The sequence below is a fragment of the Lemur catta genome, chromosome 7 (assembly GCF_020740605.2).
Source record: "Lemur catta isolate mLemCat1 chromosome 7, mLemCat1.pri, whole genome shotgun sequence".
Taxonomy (NCBI): domain Eukaryota; kingdom Metazoa; phylum Chordata; class Mammalia; order Primates; family Lemuridae; genus Lemur; species Lemur catta.
The window spans coordinates 54506044-54524317 of NC_059134.1; the positions used below are offsets into that span (position 1 = coordinate 54506044).

General features: G+C 45.2%; 1 protein-coding gene across 1 annotated transcript in view; it reads left to right on the forward strand.

The window, feature by feature from the left end:
- Positions 1 to 18274, forward strand: part of TENM4 (teneurin transmembrane protein 4) — a 499427-nt gene that overhangs the window by 339081 nt on the left and 142072 nt on the right. Inside the window, 2 exon segments of the mRNA XM_045557253.1 lie at positions 12461 to 12562; positions 14534 to 14728. Coding sequence (XP_045413209.1) covers positions 12461 to 12562; positions 14534 to 14728 — 297 coding nt within the window.

Sequence of the window (18274 nt, forward strand, 5' to 3'; positions counted from 1 at the left end):
TAATTATTGTAAAGAAAAATCCACCAGAGCCGGAGAATGTATCCATCTTGCTAATCAATTTATTGTGTTATATCCTGATAGAAGTAATTCAGGTACATAATTCAAAGAAGCCATCTTGGCAGCTCTTGCTAGAGAAAAGAATTGAGGCTCTGCAAAATTTTATTAGTGCATGCTCCCCAAACACATGGTTAGTGTTGTTTTGGGAGAAGAGAGCCCAGTACAGTGTCTAACTGAATGTATAATAACAGGCAGAGGAAGAGAGATAGATGACAGTGAAGCCTCAGGTCTGGAAAGAATTTATAAAAAGGAAATTTGAGAAAAAGAAATCAGCAAAGATGTAAGCAGTCCAGGCTCCACAGAAAAAGCCCAGTCTTAGGATTTGAGGCTGAACACACCAAAAAATATTAAATCAATCGCAAATTGCCCTTTGTCGTTTGATATTTAACAAGTGTTGACTGAGCAGCTCCTCCGGACAAAGCAGTGTACCAGTCACTGGGGTGGCACAGATAAGAGGGAGAATCAGAAATGTATTCCTTTCTCTCAAGGAGTTTGCAGTCTACGAGGGGAAAACAGCCATGCTCATAAATAACCAGACTGCAAAGTAGAAAGCAGTAGATAATAAGTGAAAGATGCAAGGAAACTGCCATTAGAATTCAGATGAGAGCTCTAGCTTGCTAGGAAGAATCTGGCAAAGCTTTGTGAAAGGGGTAATATTTAGGCCAGACATGGTGGCTCACACCTGTAATCCTAATACTCTGGGAGGCTGAGGCAGGAGGATCACTTGAGGTCAGGAGTTTGAGACCAGGCAGTACAAGAGTGAGACTCCATCTCTACTAAAGTAGAAAAAATTAGCTGGCGTAGTGCTGCACTTCTGTAGTCCCAGCTACTCGGGAGCCTGAGGCAAGAGGATCACTGGAGCCCAGGAATTTGAGGTTGCTGTGAGCTAGGCTGACACCAGGGCACTCTAGCCTAGGTGACAGAGAGAGACTCCATCTCAAAAAAAAAAAAAAAAAAAATTAAATTGGACTTGAAGAACCAGTAGGACTTGGACAAGTGGATAAGAGAGAACATGACTTTCAGGTAAAGTTATCAACATAGGCTGAGTCCGGGAGGCTGAAAAAAGGATGTGGGTTCAAGTGGGGGAGTGGGGAGAATCTGGCAGTAGCACAAAGAGGACATGAGGAAGACCTTTGAAAAGGGAAGTTGGAGCTTTAATCTCCTGGTTCAAAAATTGGGGCTTTCTCCTCTCCAGTGTTTCCTAAAGTATAATTTTTAAGATTATTTTAGATTATACATAGACTCTATCTCCAGAATTATGAATTTTAGTAAACCGGAAAAAAATAGAATTAGGTTTATCAAATCATTATTTCATAGTGATATTGAATTTCTATTTTAAATACATTTCTTTAAGAAAGTAAATGAATCAAAAAATGCTAAGTGAATAATAGGACAGATGGTATGTGAATATGGCAACAGCATAAAGGCAGTACCCAGATAAGTGACTCTTGGAAAACACTGCTCGAGGCCCGGGTGGTATATTCGGATGCCTCGGGGCCAGGCAGGTGGCATTGGTGCAGGAAGCTGCAGAGGGTCTGAGGCTGACTATGGGGTCTGGACCTCCCATAAATGAGAGAAGATTGTTGCCATGATGGGTCTTTCAATTTGTTAATTTTTTTTGATATTTAACAAATGCTAAATATCAAAATAAATATCTTAAAGCCAACATTAAGATTTTTTTCCTTTGAAATCTCCGTTTTTCAAAATTCTGGCAACTAATTTGAATTTTTTAAAAGAACATGCAAACAAAAGTGTCCATAGGGTTCCTGTTTGCACATGACAAGGAACGGTGGACTTATCAGTGCCCTGAAGAGACTTAATTCCAAAATGATAGCTCTGACCTGCACATACAGGACATACTGAAAGGGACAGGGCTGGAGACAGAAGTCCACTTAGAATGCTGATGCAATGGTCCAGGCCAGAGGTAACATGGCCTGGATATTTCCATTTTACAAGCGAAGTCCAGGCCAATGTGGAGGTTTTTTAACCTGCAAGTATCTAGGTCATCTTTACATAGTTTTGTGCATTTTCAGACCTGGACATGCTGACTTAAAAGGGAGGAGAGGGGCACTTGGTTTTCCCTGTGGTTTGTAAGTAGTAGAGAGCTTGGTGACAAGCCTGGATAAATGATTAGAGAATAATTAGCAGCTCCCCCCACCCACCTCCTCAGAGCCTGTTTCTGTTCCTACATTGTCATTACAGAATAATTCAACACAAAGCGATGCTCATTAGATGGAACTCTGTAGCCCGCAGCTGAGTTGAGCTTTTAAAAAAAACGATTTCTTAAGTAATTTGTCCCAAAGACAGACTCGACATGAAGTTGGCATGATGATCAGCAGGTCACTGTGTGGGAGCAGCAAAAATGATTATTCTGGATCTGGCTCTTACTTGACCCCCATCATGCCTAGAACTGCTTTGCATTTCAAAAGGCTGCCTATTCTTTAAGAGCTATTCAAATACTACCTCCTGGAGGACCCCAGCCCTCCTCTTTGGAACTGGTCCACAAGCTCTTTTGCATTCTTGCATAGTTTAGATCTTTCAGCCCCTTCTGGCTTGTTTTTATAGACTTGTGTGTAAAGTCTCAGCCTTTCTTCCAGACCAGTGGTTCCCAAAGTAGTACCCAGACCAAAGATACCAGCATCACCTGGGACCCAACCCCAGACCTATTAAATCTGAAACTCTGGCGGGTAGGGCCCAGCAATCCATGTTTTAACAAGCTTTCAGGTAACTGAGACAGGCTACAGTTTGAAAATCACTGTGATTATACAGGAGTAAACCAATATTTCCTGAGCAAGTTTTATGTACCAGGTGCATGTATAATATATGGTGGTTTTATTTAATTTTTACAAGCGGGTAAAGCAAGTGGTTTTCTCATTTTACTGATGAGTAAACTAAGACTCAAATATAGTGACTCTCTGTCTCAACCTCAGAAGTAACAGAGTTGGAATTCAGACCCAGATCTGCCTGACTCCAAAGCCTAACACCTTTCTACTGCTTCTTGAGAATAAGGACCATGCTTTGGGTCCTCCTGACAGTATCAGCACAGTGGAGTCAATAGAGTTTGAATGAATGAATGATCAATGAATAAATGAATCAATATTATTGTCTAAGTATGATACAGTTGTGAGTACCAGAGCTGCATTTTGGTTTTTGAATGCCGGTAGGTATATTTTAAAACCAGAATTTTAACTAACAAAACCAAAATAGATACTAGTGGGAATCTACTGGCCCTGGCAACATCCTCTGTGTAGTCCTGACTCTATAACTGACTAGAGACTAGAGGCAAAAGGAGTGGGATCAGCATGCTATTTTTTTCATTGAATTGGCAATTGTGGTATAGTGGAAGAATCCCTAGATTAGGTAAAAGCAGAAATCCAGATTTTAATAATAGCTCTGTCACTTATTAGCTTCATGAACTTAGGCAAGTTCTCAGTGCCTTCTCTTTCTCATCTACAAAAGGGGAAGTAGTAACACCTCCCCTTCCTCTTTTCAGAGCTACTGTAAGGATCAAATAAAGCTGTATGTGGAAGTGCTTTAAAAATATTAAGTTCTGTACTTTACAGGTATCATCAAAGCCTGTGAGCTATCAGGTAGATCCTGATAAGGTACCCAGGTGAATGGATGTGTTAGGGTTCTTTCATTTGCAAGGAGCAAAACACACTCAAGCAACCTCAGAGAAAAGCCGGTGTGGCAGTGAAGTCTATTCAGAAAGATTCCTGTGGCTTGGGACAAAAACAGGCGCTGAAAAGCCTCTGGGAATGCGGGCAACTCCAGGGACCTTCCTTCTCCTCCCCCGTGGGCCGTGCTGGCCTCTTGCTGTGGTGTCTCTGCCCCTCTCTGGGCTTCAGCTCCAGTCACCAGTCTCAGCTGACAGGCCAGCTGCCCTCCTCACTCACGACTACTTCCTCTTAATTCCGGCCCCTCCCCTTCCATCACTCCCCTTGGCCCCGCCCCCATCCCAAATGCCACACTCCTTGGGCATTTTTTAGTTCAAATACTAGAGAGGAACTCTGATTGGCCCAGAACCTCTGCGCAGCATTACGTAACAGAGCGCCTCGCAGCCTATGCACGGGCTCTGCTTGGGTCAGGTGCTCATCCCGGTCCAATCGGCAGTGGGCAGTGGGAGGGGGCGGCACCCAGCCCCTCTGGGTCGCTGCTCTGGCTGGCTGGGGCAGAGCGCTGCTCCTCAGGAGCTGCAGGGGTGGAGGTGTGCGGACCCTCGGGCTCCAAACACTGAGCGCTCACCTCCGCTTTGAAGGCCCCTCTTAAGCAGCACGGCATTCGTGAGTGTCCTCGCCACTCGGAGCGTGTCAGTGGGCTCCCTGGCACGTGCTCACGCGCAAGCCAGTTGTGGGAAGGCTGCGGAGCCGAGCCGACGGCGGCACTCCCGCTACTGGGGACGCCGCCGCCAACAGGCAGGGGCAGCCAGCCAGCGCCCCTCTCCAGCCCTGTCGGCCTCGGTCTCCGTGACTCGCCTGAGGTTCCTTTCCCGGGATGGATGAGAATGTGATGCCGATTATCTGAGGACAGAGCAGGGAGACTTGAAAACTTAAAGTCAGCCCTGAAACAGCAAACTTTCCGCCACCGCGGGGCCATAAACATGATGATCCGTTTATCAGCTCTTTCATCTGTTTGTATAATTTTTTAAGTACTGGCAATTTGGTTGGAGTCATTAGTTCACAGGATGTTAGACCTGATAGATCACTGGGGCCGTCCACTTCACTAGAATGCTTCCTAAGCCGGAGTAGATGCTCAGTAAATGTTTGCTGAATAAATTTAATAAATTTTGTAGACGAAAGGCCGTGAGAGAGGAAGACACTTAGCCAAGTCACCTTATAAGTTGGTGGCAGCAGTAGGGCTAGAACTCAAGTATTTTGGCACAGTCCAAGTATGTTCGTATATACCATGACTCATAGAGTCGTAAGATTTCAGGCTTGGAAAATGCTATACACTTTATTTTTCATCACCCCCATAGCATCACCACCAGTCATTAATTTGCCCTCCCCTTGAATACATCCAGTGACTGAAAATGTAGGACCTGATAGATCATGTAGTCCATTCATTTTAGTTGTTCAACTAACAAACATTGATTAAACACCTGCTTTGAGTCAAGAATGATATTTACTGGTGAGCCAGAGATAAATAACACATTTCCTACCTTCAAGAAGTTTATGATATGTGGGCAGATACATATACATAAACAGAATGTAACCCATTGTAGTGAGTGGTATTCAGCTCTGACTCTCTTACAAAATTCATTCTTCTTTTGAACCAAGTCTTTTTCCCAAGGATTATAGTCCTTATTCATTGGACCTAGGTCAACCTATTAGGGCTGCGAAGTCTAATCCTTATTTCATATAATAGCCTTTCAGATATTTTAAAACAAATGTCATTTAGCTTAACCCCTTTAGTAAGCAAAATTCCCATTTCCTTCAAGAAGTCGTTATTTGAAATGTGGTTTCAAGCTTTCTTGTCTTTCTGTTGGTCTTAAATGAATGTGTTCTAGTTTATCTTGTTAGTCTCTTAAATGTGGCTTCCACATGTGAACTGCTGAACTCTAAATATGGTCTGAGAGTGCAATGCAAAGTTGAGTCTCCTATCACTCTGTTTATTCTAAGCATCATACATCTAAAAATATAGGACAAGGAAGCAATAACTTTGTTGGCTGCCAAACTCTTCTCCTGAATCTGACTGATGTGCTGTGCCCACTTTTCTGACCCTTTTTCTCTATTTCCCCTTGTATTCCTACTTAGTTTATCAATCCAAAAAATATTGAGGACTTGGTTTGTCTTTAGTACTCACAGACTCTTTGGAAAACCAGACTGGACGCCTGTCTTCAAGGAGCTCACAGTCTTATTGGTGAAATTTGATTTGCCCCCAGAGAAATAATTAACAAAGAACCAAGACTGGATATAATTGAGGAAACAATCTTTTCCCTAGACCTCTCCTTAGAGATGCTTTTAATAGTGGTTGGTAGACTTCTGAGTATGACTGAAAACAGATCTCCCAGTTCAAATGCCAATATGGAACTGGCTTTAAGCCCAGGCTGTCAGGGGCTTTGTCAAATTTTTGTCATTGCATTGACCTAGACTGTCGCAGACTGATGGCCTTTGAATTCCATCATCTGCATAGAAAGCTGGGACACCTACAGGGACTGACACCTCACAGGCCATGGAACAGCTTTCCAGCACCTGGCACCTGCCCAGTGCCAATCTAGAGTGCACAGGGAGAAAAGTTCTTTCAGATGTTGGCATGAGTTTGCCTGTGTTTGGGCTTCTGGGAGACAACAGGTTTAATTTGCTTTGACAGTGCTTTCCCCCAGGAGACAATTTACCCAAACACCCTGCCTTCTTCACATTCAGAAGCATTGCTTGTTTGCCTTCCTGTTTTTACCATGGGGAGTTTCTATGTGTTGTGTATGTGGAGGGGGCAGGTATGTGTATGTTTACCATCAGAAACCCACATTTCCTTGTTTGGATTCATTAGACCAAGTCAGAATGTTCTTTTAGCTCACAAGTGGAAGGCATGTGTGACCCTTCCTTAAAACAAAAATACCAACTCTGCCAGGTCCTGGGCCAACCTTTTTGCACACAGCATTACCCTATTTGGTTTTCAAAATAACTCTCTGAGGTGGATGTTATCATTAATCCCATTTCACAGATGAGGAAAGTGATGTATACAGATGACTTATCCAAAGGCATCCAGTTAGCCTGGCTCCAAAGCCCATACCTTGGTCCAAGCCATATGCCACAAACTTTGGCTGCATATAGAACATACACAAGATTCACCCTTCTCAGCTATATGACCTTGAGAAAGTGACTTCATCTCCCAGTTTCCATCTGAGGCTACAAAATGGTAGAAAAGATACCTATTTCTTATAATTATTATAAAGACTAAATTAGTATATATGATATGCCTTTCACAGTTCCATTGAAGGGAATGAGAGGGTCTCTTTTGGACTATTCCTTCACCCTTGAGTTACTATAGAATTAAACCCCAGCTATGCTATCTAGTTTGTTTTCATCTCTTCTTTTGGTTACTAATAATAAGCTCAGTCCTTCTATTTCAGGAACAAAGAAGATGTAATAGATGTAACCTAAAGTAAAAATTTCACTAGCTGCAGTCAAGGTAATATATCCAGTCATGCAATTGGCTGTCCTGGAATAGAAGTTTCTTCTTACCCGTAGCATCATCATCTATCCTACAGAGCAGCCAGGAGGAGGCATCAAAAGATTGTTGGGCAATAGGTAGACCTTGGTACTTCAACCAGGTGCTCCAAAGAGTTCCTGACATCCACTTTTACAATTTAAGGAGAGACAACAGAAATAGAGGAAGGAGGTGTCAGAAGTAAATGCAGGGTTCTATTAGCTTAGACACATCACAGGGGAACAAGACATAGAGGAGGTCTGGCAGGGAGGAATAAGTGCAAGATGAGCAGAAAGAAGAGACTGAGATTGGTGAGTGGGCCCTGACCTCACTCACACAGCTGGTTCCTTCTGTCTTTGCTGCTGTGGTCCAACATCAAGCTCCCAGGACCACAGAGGATTGCCTGCTCAGGCCAGGGCAAGAGGCAGGTGTGCCCATGCCATGGCGAGCTGATGGAGGAGAAACTACCCTTTCTTTTCCAGGTTCACTGCCCCTGTGAAACAGGAGTCCAGTAGGCAACTGGACTTCCCTGGCAGTCCTCCTCCACACAGGATTTTATTTCGTGGTCTCTCCTTGTCTCCTACAAAATGATGCTTTGGGATTTCAAAAAAGAAAACCACAGGTTGGCAAATACAGGCAGGCTTTCCCAGACATCAACCCGGGACTCAGGAGGACTTGTTTATCAACTGCAATCATCTTTCACCTTGTCACAACAATACTACTGATTTGTTTTTGGAAAAGAGTAGTAAGCAGGCAAAATGGGCACTGCACTGGGTTCCCTGAGGCCCCGGTGATTGCCTGACCCCTGCATCTCCTCTGAGAAGAATGGTGGTTGTCTCTTCTTCCTTCTGCTGTTGCCCCTTTGTATTCTGACCAATATTTTGTTCAACATCCAGAGAACATGCCCACTCACAACATATGTCCAGAGAATGAACTAAGGAAACATTTAAACTCTGCATTCTAATGCTGATGGAAGGAAAAACAAGTTCCTGAAAATCAAATTTTCTACTAGGGCCCACTGCTGAAATAGAAAAACAAAAGCTAGAGGAAAGGCCCCTGTTTTCCAACATACCACATACCCAGTTATGAAAATCCGTTATTCATAGGCAGCTGAATTTTTAATTTGAATGCAAGGCAGATCTAAAGGTACTCCTGCTAAATGAAGGCAGCTGCAGTATGAACATGAGCAAAGCAGGAGAGACTGTGGGGGAAAAAATTCACCAAACACTAGTTGGGAACATACAATGTATTTATGCAGTAAAGTTCACACTTTTTTCAAGCCAGTGAATGTCACTTCTGCCTTAGATTTCAGCATAGAGATAGCTGGTCAGCGAAGACTCATTATTTTTGAGATCTCACATGGACCCCCAAATTGTTGAAATCCCTCCAAGTGGAAGAAAAAAACTATACACATAAACATCCTATCAAAATAAAATATTCTCCATATGTCTCCCTTCCAATACCTTGTTGCCATCTTAAAATTATTTCATGTCTTCTAAAACTTATGCCTTCTCTGACACCAACAGCCTGGGGCAAGTTTTGTAGCCAACAGGCTTCTATTCTGTCAGATTAGTAACCAATACTAGTCTCAGTCACAAAAATATGCTGTCCTCACTTTCTCACTATGAAGGCTTTTTGGCAGATGATAAACAGGTTTACATCTTGCAGACTTCATCAATCAGAATCTAAAAAGTATATAACACCTAACTGCAGTTTATCCTATTAAAAATGCAACTGGTAATGATAGTAATTTTATTAGGAGACATATTTTATACCATTGGGTTTGAGAAGGACTGAACCATAGAATTTTAGATCTGGGAGGGATCTCTGAGATCATCTGGTTGAATTCTTTGAGTGATAGCAACAAATATTTATTGAGACCCTGCTCTGGATTGAATACCAGGGCAAATACATAAATGAATAAACTCAGTTTCTGTCCTCAAGGAGTTCACAGTCAACAAAGTAGACTATATGATACTTTAATACGGGCGAGGGAAAAAGTTACTCCCAAATCCTGGGAGTCACTTAGCCTGTTTAAAATGTCCAGAAGGCATTTCTGAGGAGGTGGCATTTGAACCGGATTTGAAAGAAGGACTGGGAGTTACCAAGCAGGGATGTATGGGATGAGCAAATGCAAAGATGAGGAAACAGGCACAGAAAGATCGAGTGGCATGGCCAGGGATCCACCACCATTCGGTAGCAGAACAAGATGTAGAATCTACACCATCTGCCTTTCTGGCCTGGACTCCTTCTGCAGCACTGTGGGTGGAACTATCCCTCTGATTGTACAGCTAGCCAATAGCTTAAAGTGGAAAGTATCTTGCCTTAAACTTTACTCAAAATTCTTATTTTTAAAAAGAATATTCAAAATGAAACTCCCTAAATGATTCTTTATAAAAACAGTGCTTTGGAAGCCACTACTGATTTAAAGGCCTTAGGAACATAGATTCTTCCAGGCAAAGCCCATGGAGAGCAGAGATGCTTGAGGCCCTGGCCTGTGAGCCTCACTCTGCTGGGACCCAGTCCACTTTGCCCTGAAATAAGACCATGTGCTGGATTATACCCCATTCTTAATTCTGTGTTAGTGTAAACACTACTGTGTCAGCAGGGACCACATCGAGTGAGTGGAATTTCCCACTCACAAAAGGAACCATACATTTGGACCATTTTCCCAAACATTTAAAGTAGTTCCCAAGTTGATACTGGAAGACTTTGGGGAAACACCTCTCTTGGAAGTGCACCATGCTGTAAATGCCAGCTCCTCCACCCGTCCATCATCAAACCATTCTTCAAGCCCATCTCCTTTGAGAAGCCTTCCCTCTGCTAATGTCACCCCCATTCCAGCTGCCACTGGAGTACCCTTAAGTGCTTTGCTCCGTTGAAGTCTTGGTGCCCTTGTCTGGATGCCTTTTCTTCGCAGTGGATCTGTTAATTAATCACACACTCACAGAACTTTAGAACAGGAAGCACTCCCAGGGAATCATCTCTGCCATTCACCCTCATTTTACGTATCAGGAAGGTGAGGCCCAGAGAGGGGAAGGAAGTTGCTTTAGTCACAGAGCCTGGTACTAAAAGAATGGACCTCAAAACCAAGCTTCCTTACCTCTGGGCAGAGCTTTTTCTGTACCCCATGTTGCTGCCCAGGTGACCGTTCACTTATTATTTAGTTCTCCCAATTAAGCTACAAACTTCTTATAGGCAAGCCTTGTGTCTTACATGGTAACATTTCATTTAACAGAGGCCTTAATCTTGGCTTCTTGACTTACAATTGTGAGCTTAGACAACAGATTGAATCCTTAACTCTGCCTGCCTAACTAACCTTTTCCTCTACTTCCAAATCTGACTCCACTGACTTACTCTGAGACCGTGGGCAAGTCACTGCCCTTCCTTTGGGTCTCAGTTTCCTTCTCTATCAAAGGAGAGCATTGGGCTGGATGTCTCCAGGATCCTGCAAGCTCTGGAAGTTATAGAATTCTCTGCCCTACAGCTGATCCTTTGCTGCCTTCAGCATTGGCCTCGATGTCCCACTATTTCGTCCAGTGAACCCACAGCTAGAGTTGCCCCAAAAGCAGCTACGGGGGAGTTCCAACGTTGTGCTCCAAACCATCCTGAGATGCAGTCAGCTGGGATTCAAAATAAAGTCCCACTAAAAGTCAAGATGATCAGTCTAACACATTTATTAGAGGGACTTGCTTACAGAGTGCTGTAGCAACTCTTGGGCAGACAGCAAGAGAAAGGGAAGTTCTACCTAGGTGTGTCTGCAGTGAGGGGTACCAGGTATGGAGTTTATATGAAGGTTTAAGGAATTTGGCTCAGGGCTGAGGCTAGTTTCTTTGAGTGTTTTGGGCAACAACCTAAACACTTTTATCGTGCCTGGGAATGTTCAAGGCCCCTGCTTAGGCTCAAGACTGCAGGAGAAATGCAGATGGCTGGGTCACAGAGTGGTCAAGGCACTCCGTGTTTCTCGGTCAGTACACAGAAAGAAAGTTGAGGGAACAGAGGGAGCCCTGTCCGCACAGATCTAGAATAAGTTGTTTCTGGAATAAGGCCCAGACAGCATAGTGTCATGGAAGAAGACCAGGTGTGGAGTCCAAACGCCTGGGTTCCAGTCCTGCCTCTGTAATTCAGTACCGGTGGACTTCAGCACGTCACTTCATTTATCTCAGTTGCCTCTTTCTTTTTTTTTTTTTTTTTTTGGTAAAATAGAAATAACAATACATGCTTGTCAGATACAGTGACAATGAAAAGAGATAAATTTTGTGCAAACACATGGCACAAAGAAGGCATTCAGTATATAGTTGCTTCTTTGCTTATTCCACATCCAGCATCATTGAGAAATGAGCTGTTCCAAAGGCATACATTTCCTAGATAGCAGGTTTACTAACTGGAGCTACAAAATATAGCCTAATTTTTTTATTAAAATCTTTCTGGAATTCTATATTTCCTTGCCAATGTCGCACAGAGTATATCCCAAAGGTATTAGGAGGACTTAGAGAAAGTGACATCCCTGCAAAAAGTGGGCATGGTACCAGATTCTGCAGGTGCAGATAGTACAAAGGAAACAGGAAAGAAAACTTCTAGGCCTTTCGAAAGAGCTTGGATTTTTTCAACTCAGAAAATGGGGAGCCATGGAAGGGTTTTCAGCAGGAAAGTGACAGGATCAGATTTGTTTCCAAGAGATCGCTCAGGCTGCCAGGCGATGAATGTGTCAGGATGGAGCAAGGACAAAGCTGAGAGGCTGCTGTTGGAGCCCCCGTGAGAGGTGGTGGGGCCTGGACAGATACATGAAAAACCAGAGGAGGGAAAAAACAGATTTGCAAAGGCCCAGTAGCTTTATGAAAAACAAACTAATGGACTATCAGCCCACTATGAGGACAACATAAAATACAGAAAAGTGTAAAGAAAACTACACCAATTGCTCAGTAACCCACCACCTACAGATATCCACTGTCAACAGGTAAACTGTTTCTCTCAGTGTTTTTAGCTGAAGAATTTTTAATGCACTTATAAATGCAAATTTGATTTATAAAAATTTGTTTAAAGCATTGTTCCAGAACACATCTCCTAATGTCAATTGAGATGCACCTCAGTAAGAGTAAAAATAACATAGAATTGTAACTCCATTGATTCCTTTCAGTGACTGGGCCAGAATAGCTCAAATATGTGGGCCTTGCTTACCCTAAGGCTTGATTCCTGGGCTCTCTGTTTAGGTAAAGAAATTTCTATTTTCAGCTCTCTTTCTCTTTTCTCCTCCCAGAATCGGTGGATAACTGCCCCAGCAACTGCTATGGCAACGGCGACTGCATCTCTGGGACCTGCCACTGCTTCCTGGGTTTCCTGGGCCCTGACTGCGGCAGAGGTGAGAAATCTACAAGAGGGCTCTGGAGTTTTGCTCCCCAGGCACCTTGGGCAGCTCAGGTTCCACTTCTCAGAGCAAGTGCAGAACTCCAGGCCACCTCCTGCTGCCCCGAGAAGGGCTCCCAAGGGCCATTCTTCAGAAGCCCTTCGGGGAGGTGTGCAGGCAGAGCTGTGGCCCTGTCAGCCCTTGTTACCCACATGGGGATGATCTGGGAAGTCAGGAAGAGAGGGTTTTTACAGGGGCAGCCACAGTGAATTTAGTGTGCATTGCTGGGCAGGCAGAGTGGCATCAGGGTCCCTTTAAAAACTTGATTTCCCCTTAGAGGAGCCATCAGCCCTGGCTGAGCATCATTGACGTTTATCTTCACGCTGGTGCGATTTCTGCCTGGATGGTGGATAGGAGCCCAAGGAGCTGCTCCGCTGCTGTCCTCAAACAGCACAGGCAGGGTCTTAGCTGAGACCACCCAGGGAAGGGATTGGGAGGCCGGGCTGCTCTGCTCCACATGGGACCCCAGCATTGCCTCATGTTTGGCACATCCAGGGCCAATGATCACCACTATGGACATGGTTTAAAGGCTGCCCACAGTCTGCCCTGGGCTTTTAGCCTTCATTTGTGTCCTGGAATAATTAACGAGGAAAATGCCAAAGGAAATGTATAGTCTGGAGAATTTGGCACTCTCCTGGGAAACTGAAATGGCCCCTTTTGTTTTTTCCACCTCTTCTCTCATTCAGCAGTCATTGACCTCATGCCCACTTAGGGCTCCGTCCTGCGCTAGGACATGGGAGCTCCAATCCTGGAAGCTTTCAGTACAGTCTCAGGGACAAATAAGCAAATAAATGACTGCAACATAGTACTGTAAGTGGAGCACACTCTAACAAGCTTAAATGCAAGGAGCTTATCAGAGTAGAGGGGAGGAGCCATCTTAGCATGGAAGACAGGAAGACGGGGAAAGGCTTCCCACGTGGGGTCCACACTGGACCTGAGGTCTGAGCTCAAGAGGGTGTTCATGAGTGGAAGGCAGAGATGGTTTTCCAGGCTGAAGGAGCACTACCCTGCAGATACTATGCCGTGACACTGCTTTGGAGGTTCTGCTTATTCTTCCTAACAGGAAGTAGACTCAGTGTGAGGCAGCAAAGCTGGCAGCCCCAGAGAAGCGCAGTGATTACCTGCCGAGTGCATTAAAAAGGAAAGAAGCCAGGTGGGGCCAAGGGAAGGTGGTACAGGGAGAGGAGATGAGTCATCCCTTCTAAAGAGAATTAACTTTCTCATCCCATATGCACTTAAAGTTAACAGTCATGTATAAAACAGCCTCATTGTGTCTTGATAAGACTGGTAAGTACTTACAGCACAATGCAATATAATTTATTTTTATATGGTGTCCTTCATAGAGATGATCACAAAACCCTTTACGCTGAGAGGCAGAATGGAAGAATAATACTTTAAAGAGCCAGGTTGGGCTCAGCTCTTTTCTTAAGGGGGCAGTGGTGTATGGGGCTGAAGTGGAGGCCTGAAAGGCAAGGAAAGCCGAGATTTGCTGGTTAAAGAGGACAGTAAGTGGTGCTGCGGATGAGGTGTGGGAAGTGAAAGTGGAGTGCTATTAGGAGAGTGCTGGAGGGGGGATTTGGGGCAGGCGGTAGGAGGTCCAGCCACTGTCTTTTCCAGTGAGACCCAGGAACAGACTGTAGCTTCCTGTCTAAGGTTCCTGGCTGCACAGTGTCCCATCAGCAATCTGAAGGGGCTGGGGGAAGTGGTGGGCACCAGCTCTGCCAGGCCCTGCCCTGCACACCTGCATCTACAATTCCAGATGTGTTTAAACTGGAATGAAATCAAGCAAGAGAAGCAGACAGATGGACACACATGGGTGTTTGTGGCTATTGGTCAAGCCAGACAGGCCGAGGAGAGAAAGGGACAAAGGCAGCTGGGGTTTACTGGCTGTTGCGTCATGCCAGCTTTCTGGTGCTGTCTCCCCAGCCTCCTGCCCTGTGCTCTGTAGTGGGAATGGCCAGTACATGAAGGGCCGGTGCCTGTGCCACAGCGGCTGGAAGGGCACCGAGTGTGATGTGCCCACCAACCAGTGCATCGACGTGGCCTGCAGCAACCATGGCACCTGCATCATGGGCACCTGCATCTGCAACCCCGGCTACAAGGGCGAGAGCTGCGAGGAAGGTAAGACTCGAGGCTGGCAGCTCCAGCACTTTCCCATGAGACGGAGGCCGGCACACAGTGCCAGGGAGCAGAGAAAGCCTCCTGAGTCTCTCTGTGACCCCACTCCCCCAGCCAGCAGCGTATTTAATCTAAAAGAAGAGGACAGACACATCAGTGTCCTGGTCAGTGAAGGGGAAGAGAACTGTCATTTATTGAGCACTTACCGTATATAAGGCTTTGTGTTAGAAGTCTCTCCTATTTAATTTCAAACCCATTAGGGAGGAGTAATCATCTCCACTTTACAGCTGGGGAAACTGAACTCAGAGAGTTGAATGACTTATGCAGGGTCACATGGCTAGTAGACGGCAGAGCTGGGTTTGAGCCCTGTTTTTCTGGCTCCATAGCCCAAGTTCTTTCCACTCCCTTCTAAGCTTGTCTCCTTTTATGTCTCTATTTCTGAGGTCTCATCCTGTTATAGTCCTCCTAACTCCGCCTTCCTTTTTCACACTCCTGTGTGTGTGTGCATGTGTGTGTGTATTCATGTGTGTGGCTCTTCACTGCCTATGTGCGTGTCTCTCTCCTTCATAAAGTAAGTACATGGCTGTGCAGATCGAGGCGAGGAAGTGACCTGATTTACAGCAACATCAGTTCTTTCCTGAAAATCTAACTGGGTCAGATAAATGGATATTTCGGTTCCCCAAATGAAGAAACTGAGGCCCAGGGAAGGGCAGTGATGGTCCTGTGGTCATAGAACTGCCTAAGGGCGGGGCTGGCATTCAAACCAGGTCTTCTCACTTCAAATCTAGTCCTCTTTCTTCCTGACTGCATGGGGTTTCCAGCTGGGAACCAGAGCCTCACTCCCAAGCAGTGGGAAGTAGCTTTACGAGCGAGCGCATACTCTAGAATCAGAAGCAGATTAGAGTCCTGGCCCTGCCTCTGACTGGCCTCAGTTCCCTTGTCTATAAAATGGGAATACCTTCCTCAGAGGGCCATTGTGAGGATTGAATTAAATGATCCATGTAAAGCACTTAGCTCAGTGTCTGACACACAGTAAACACTCCGTAAATGTGAGCTCTTATATTATTAGTACTATTCTGGGGACAATTGAAGCACGTTTCCTGTTTCCCCCCCACTCACTTCATCCAAGGGCTTCTGAAATGGGTGCACGTTACCATTTGCTACTGCCGTGGCTTGTCCTTATCTCCCATCCTCTGCAGTCTAGCACCCTGCCACCCTCTCCAGTGGGTGGCCCGGGCTCCAAGGAGAGCTGGTCTTCTAAACCCATTAGGTATTTAACAGAGAGCCCCATCTCAAGACATCGCTGTCTCTGAAAACTGAGAATGTTAACAGGCCTGTCTTCAAAGAGTGGGGAACAACAAGGGATTGATGTCTGAAAAGCATCGCCTCTCTGAGGCAGGCTGTGTGTAAACCCCAAGTGTGGCTGGAGCCCTGATTCAGGCCTGTTGACTTTGATGGGGACGACATTAGGCTGCCTGAGGGGGGAGCCCCTGGAACAAAGGAACTCCGCATTCTTATCCAGACAGTGGCGACCTTCGTCTGCCTTCCCTTTTCATTCTAGTTGCTTGAGGTGAAGACCCTGAAAAGGAAAGAGGGACAAAGAGGAGATTCCCCTTGAAACTGCGGCTGCCCCCTGACCCCACCCACATTGTGTGGGCCGGAGAGGGGGAGCTGCCCTTCCCCAGATGAGCCCGGACTAGACGGTGCCCCGGAGCCAGGGGTTACTTACAAAGAGATAAAAAATGTTCTTTAGAACTGTGATTTACGTTATCTATCTGAAAAGAAATGTTTTTACTCCTGCTTTCTTTTCTGAGGAGGGCCATCTGGTCCTGATTCCTTTTATTATTTCTGTTTCTCTGGTGAAGCGTCATTGCACGGTCCCTGTGTGTAAAATGGGGTTTTCTTGGGGCCTGCGTCCCTCTGCTCTGTGCTAACCGGTTTCACTGTGTTTATAAAACATCAGCTAACAAGCTGACTTTTTTCCTCTCTCTTCCTTCTTCTGAAGTTTATTACCCCGTATTTTTTAAAGCTTGAGCGGAGCCAGTAGGACACTGGGAGGGAGTCGGGGGAGGAACAGAAAGAACAAACCTAGACGTTTTGCAGTGAAAAGTGAGACACCGTGTTTTTGGAACTGAACAGTGTCTAATAGCTTGTGCGGTCACTGAAGCATGGAACATTTAGGGAAAGGGTTGTGTTTGCAGCCGGGCCATGCAGGCCTCATCATTTTGTTAATGGGCTATGCTTCTGCCAAAAATTTTGGCTTGAATGGCAAGCTCTGCAAAGGGAAAAAATGTAACTATTTGGCAGGTTTTCTAGGAAGAAACTAAGTTAGACTGACTCTGCAACAAAGTTCGGACCACCTTCCTGACCCTTTTGTCACAGGGCTCTGCCACCCAGGCCAGCCGGCTCTTCCCATGTTAAGCACAGCTCCCTGGGGAAGCTGTCCCAGTGGGATGGAGAGAAGGCAACTTTAATCCCATCCTAAGGGGCCTGCACCCCAGAGGCCCCAGAAAGTGAGGGCAGATCCAGAGTCTGCCTACCACCTCTTTGGCAGAGCATCGCTGAGACATAGATAAACATAGATCCTAGGTTTAGGATCAGCAGAGCGCAAGGACAGCATCCTCCCTGCAGAAATCTCAGCCAGTTCAGCGTAGGATTCCTGGAGCTGCCTTCCCTCCCGTGATGCAGTCACCTTTAAAACTTCCCTCCTGCTCCAGCTCACTTTGCCCAGTCAACCTTCAGAAGCAAAGATTAATTGCCTGGAGGTAGCCTCTCATCGGGTCCTTCTGATCTTTGTTCTCTGCCTGGACCATCTGCTGAGAGCATGGGATTCACTTTGCTGGTTCCCAGGTCCCTATTAGATTCATTACAGCTGAGGAGGAACAGGGCTAGGACCCCAAGGGCCTCTTGCTGAACTTGGCACCTTCTCAGCCTGCTGGCCAACGGTGGAAATTTATAGGTTCAACCTCAAGGGCACCTTGGGATTCTCAGAGACAGATTCAACCCAAAGCGGGGGGCTAGGTACTCTCAGAACGGGAAATACCTTTATAGGCCTTGGGATAGGAATTGCTGAGTTGTTTCCTGTCAAATTGGAAAGCTCTCTGGATCTAGGGAATTGTAGTAGTAGCTTAATGGGCCAGGATAAGCCTTCTGAGGTTCTGAGATCTGAGGCAGGTCATGAGAATTTATCACTATTATTATTTTTATTATTTTTAATTACTAGCAACTCTAACAGGTCATGCTCTAACCATTTTTAAACAGTGTCCAGAGACTGCAGAAGGAGATTCTTTGCCTTTGTTTGGCTTTATTGATTTTCCACATTGCCTTATTTCTTTTCTTATTTTGTTTCAGTTTCTATTTTCAAACCACTTTATGTGTTTATGTCAGTATATATGCATGCATGTGTTTTTGAACGAGTAAGATTTATTATAAGAGGAAATAGCAAAAGGCCTATACCAGGAAAGAGTGGTTCAAATTTAAATTCCTCTACTTATTGCTCTGTGATCTTGGGCAAGTTATTTAGCCTCTCTGTGCTTTAGTTTCCACATC